The sequence below is a fragment of the Arachis stenosperma genome, chromosome 4, assembly GCF_014773155.1.
Source record: "Arachis stenosperma cultivar V10309 chromosome 4, arast.V10309.gnm1.PFL2, whole genome shotgun sequence".
NCBI lineage: Eukaryota > Viridiplantae > Streptophyta > Magnoliopsida > Fabales > Fabaceae > Arachis > Arachis stenosperma.
This window is the reverse complement of record NC_080380.1, coordinates 142,410,654-142,414,728: the sequence shown is the minus strand read 5'-3', so window position 1 is coordinate 142,414,728 and position 4,075 is coordinate 142,410,654. Positions and strand designations below refer to the sequence as shown.

The window sequence follows — 4,075 nt, the reverse complement described above, 5'->3', positions numbered from 1 at the left end:
GCACAAAACATAACCAAAGAAATTAACTTTTTACTCGGACATATATATATAAATGGTACACACGCTGTCAAAGTAAACAAGCTTAAGAATTAATACACAGGTGGACTCTATATATATGAAGTATGAATCATTAGATCATAATGAAGCAATCACGTAAGTGCACTCCCCGATCCTTCTTCAATGAGTTGCCCAATTCTGATCATAGGAAACTGGTGATTAGCTAAAGGTGACTTTCCCATCATAAGCTCTTTAGAAATCTGATGCATGCTTGGTCGTGATTGTGGACTTTGTCTCAAGCATTCAAGTGCCCACTTTGTGATCCACATGATTTCCGCAACAATTGAATTCTTAGGATGGGGTGGCCTCTGATCCATGACATCAACCAATAACAAATTGTATGTTATTGATGCTGTTGTCGGCGACAACAATGAGTTGATCAAATCTCCTGGATGCTTTCCCATGAGGATCTCCAAACAAAGCACTCCAAAGCTATATACATCACTTTTCTCTGTCACTTCCATAGTCTGAGCTAGCTCTATAACCAAATTGAAAATTTCAAGTTATGCATAAAGAAATACATGGATCATTCTTGGTATAGAAAGCAAGGGAAAATGGACTTACCAGGAGCTCCGTATCCATAGGTGACTACAAGTGTTGTCCAACTTGAACCTGGCTTAAGAAACTTAGCTGTCCCAAAATCAGAGACATGAGATTCATATTCTGAATCCAAAAGGACATTCTTGCTCGATATGTCGCGATGAACTATAGGAGGTAAGCAATCATGATGCATATATGATAGAGCATTAGCAACTCCTTTAATCACATTCACCCTCTTTCCCCAATCAAATTTACTTGCTTTCGCTTCATCTCTTAGCACTTGATCCAAGCTTCCACCTTCCAAGTACTTATAAACCAGAAATGAGAACCGTGAATGTTGGCAAAACCCATATAGCTTTATGATGTTGCGGTGCTTCATTTCTGTCAATGCTTTGATTTCATTCTCAAATGCTTTCAAATCGAATGTCTCCTCTCCAATAGTAGTCTTCTCATGAAGCTTCTTCACAGCAACAACCATACCTGAAGGCAACTCAGCCTTGTAAATAGATCCTTGCCCTCCAATTCCAATGAGATATTTGTCATCAAAATTATTGGTAGCTTCAATGATTGTTTCAAATGCCATTTTCCCATCATGGCTCCATATGCAAAAGTGCTCTTCTGATTGCACTTCTTTAACTTCATCTTCTCTCTTTCTGCCTCGTCTGCAAAGAATATACATTGAAACACCTACCACACAAAGTGCTAGAGCAAGTGCTCCAAAGATAAGAGACAATACCATCTTCTGGCTATGCTTCTTTGTGCATCGCTCCAAGCCGGTGACATTGTTAGCACACAAGCCTCTGTTACTTTCCAAGGACCAAATTGAAGCATTAAGAAAAGCTTGATTGTTTGGAAGTGGCCCTTCTAACTGGTTGTGTGATATGTTGACTGAAATCAAGGCTGACATGCCATCAAAACTGGATGGAATATTGCCAGAGAGATCATTGTGGGAGAGGTTCAAGAAGTTCAATTGCGTCAGATCTCCAAGCCACCTTGGTATTGTTCCATTCAACAAATTGTTGCTAAGATCAAGAGAAGAGAGAGGCTTCAATGAGGCAATGCCAGAGGGGATGCTTCCCTCTAATCTGTTGATGCTCAAGTTCAATTCAATCAATTTGGGTAACTGCATAACTTCTCTTGGTATGTTGCCACTCAACTCATTTCCTGCTAGGCGCAAGAATGTCAGATTCTTCAATGATCCTATTTCTGGTGGAATGCTTCCTGAGAGATGATTGTTACTGATACTGAGTTCAAACAAGTTTTTCATATTCCCTAGTTCCTTTGGAATCTTTCCATTCAGTTGGTTTGAAGAAAGGTGAAGCCTACCCAGATTAGTAGCCTCAACAATTTGTGGTGGTATAGCACCAGAAATATTGTTGTTGGACATGTACAAATTCTGAAGGTTATGGCTCTTTCCCCAGTTTGGTGAAATCTGACCATAAAACTTGTTATCACTCAGATCAATATGTACTGAATTCGGATATATGCCGAAAATTTCTGCAATGTCACCTTCCAACTGGTTTCCCTGTAATGTGAGTCTAGCAATGTTAGAGCAACTCTTCAAGCTTCTTGGCACAGATCCAGTAAAATGGTTGTTCTCAGCATTGAAGTATGAGAGTGTTCCACCTGAGCAGATTTGAGTTGGCAAATGGCCAATGAAATTGTTATTGGACACGGAAAGGGTGTTCAAACTTGTCAAGTTATTAATGCCCTGTGGAAGGGTGCCATTAAACTTGTTGGTGGCCAATTCTAGCATATTGAGGCCTTTCAGGTTTCCAATTGTTTCAGGGACAGTTCCAGAGAGGTTGTTTGTATGGAAGCTCAAGTAATTCAAATTGACCAGATTACCTATAGAGGCAGGAATTGGTCCAGAAAAATTATTAAAGCCGAGGTATAATTGGAAGAGCTTTGTCAAGTTTCCCAATGTGGAAGGAATGGATCCAGAAAAGTGATTGTTATCAAGTGCAAGGGAATCTAAGTTGGCTAAGTTTTCTATGGAAGCAGGGATGGATCCAGAAAGGTTATTGCTATTAAGATATAACAAGGTCAAGTTAGACATGTTCCAGATGGAGGGTGGAATTGACCCAGAGAGTGTGTTATTAGAAAGGTATAATTGTTGCAAATTGCTCAAGTTACCAATGGTAGGAGGGATAGCCCCAGAGAGAGTGTTGCTTGAGAAATCAATCGTATGAAGGTTTGTCATCATTCCTATTTCCGCTGGAATGGAACCAGAAAGATGATAATTATCTATGAAAGAAAGATACTCAAGGTTAACCAATTTGCCAATCCCAGTTGGAATGTGGCCAGAAAGATTGTTGTTTCCAAAATCTAGATATGTTAAGTTGGCCAAATTTCCTATAGACTCAGGGATTTGGCCACTTAGATGGCATTCGAAAAGATCAAGCCCGTGGAGACTTGTCAAGGTGAAGATCTCTTTAGGAATGGAACCTTCAAAGAAATTTTTGGACAAGTTCAATTGATTAACTCTGGACAAGTTAGCAATCTGTGGGGGAATGGTTCCATGGAACAAGTTGTTGTATATGTTTATGCTGAGGAGGTTTGGGAATGAAGAGAAGGTGAGAGTGTGGAGTGTACCTTTGAGTCCAAAATTTTCAATGTTCATAGTTGTGATTGACTTTGATTTGTCACACTGAATTCCTCTCCATCTGCATGGACTTGTGCCGTTGTTCCAAGATGACAAGATAAGTTGGCTTTTGTTATCAAGAGTGGCCTTCCACTTCAAGAGTGCATTTGCTTCTTCATTCTTCGAATCACTTGCAGCTAAAGCCACACAAGAGAGTTTCACAAGGACATAGAAGAGGAATATTAAGAGAATTTTTCTCGACATAGTTCAACCTTTTGTGTCTGAATTATTGGATGGTATGTTGTGGCAGGTGATGATTGAGCAGTTCTGTGCACTTTAGAAAATGATATCAATACATGTATAAATGCGGGTCGTGCACTTATTTATATTTTATATACATTGTTTTTGACATGTGCATTATTGTATTATAAAAATAAAACAGATATAAGTACAAGATTCTTTTTATTTATGGTATAATTTAATATGGTTTCACACCTGTAAAGAGATTTTTATATGAGCAATTTTTCTATTATTTTAAGCATTTAAATTAAAATTCCATCATAAGAGTACGAGAAGAATGTTCTAGTTAGTTTAAAATAACAACAGTAACCAGAGCATGCAGGTGTGTCGTGTGTGGACTTTTGAGTAACCGAAAATTATTTGAACGCTAATTTTATGGTGTCTATAATTTATTATTTGAAATTTATTTAATTTATTTTTTATAATAAATTTTTATTTTTTTTAAATTATTTATTTTTATATTTTTTAAATTAAATATTAATTTTTAATTTTTTTTAATAAGTAGACATTATTATTTTTTAGATACCATATTATTTACCTTATTTCAATCTTCACGGTTTTTTCTTTTTATATTTTTGAGGGTGTTTTGCGTGG

The 4,075-nt window shown here is 37.3% G+C and overlaps 1 protein-coding gene across 2 annotated transcripts; it reads right to left on the bottom strand.

Moving 5' to 3' along the window:
- On the bottom strand, positions 1-3,505 carry LOC130972978 (MDIS1-interacting receptor like kinase 2-like). 2 transcript variants are annotated; one of them, XM_057897337.1, is made up of 3 exons: positions 3,193-3,505; positions 622-2,223; positions 2-535 (listed from the first exon to the last, which is right to left on the bottom strand). In XM_057897337.1, the coding sequence occupies exons 1-3, from the start codon at positions 3,443-3,445 to the stop codon at positions 150-152; spliced, it is 2,241 nt and encodes a 746-aa protein (XP_057753320.1). In that variant the 5' UTR covers positions 3,446-3,505; the 3' UTR covers positions 2-149. The 2 variants fall into 2 exon arrangements, with proteins under 2 accessions (XP_057753319.1, XP_057753320.1); XM_057897336.1 differs by having other exon boundaries at positions 1-535; positions 622-3,505.
- Positions 3,506-4,075: the final 570 nt, after the last annotated feature.

Coding starts and splice junctions, on each gene's coding strand:
- LOC130972978 (XM_057897336.1), bottom strand. CDS start 3,445: ATGTCGAGAAAAATTCTCTTAATATTCCTCTTCTATGTCCTTGTGAAA. Junction 536..621: donor CTATGGATACGGAGCTCCTG/GTAAGTCCATTT, acceptor ATTTGGTTATAG/AGCTAGCTCAGACTATGGAA.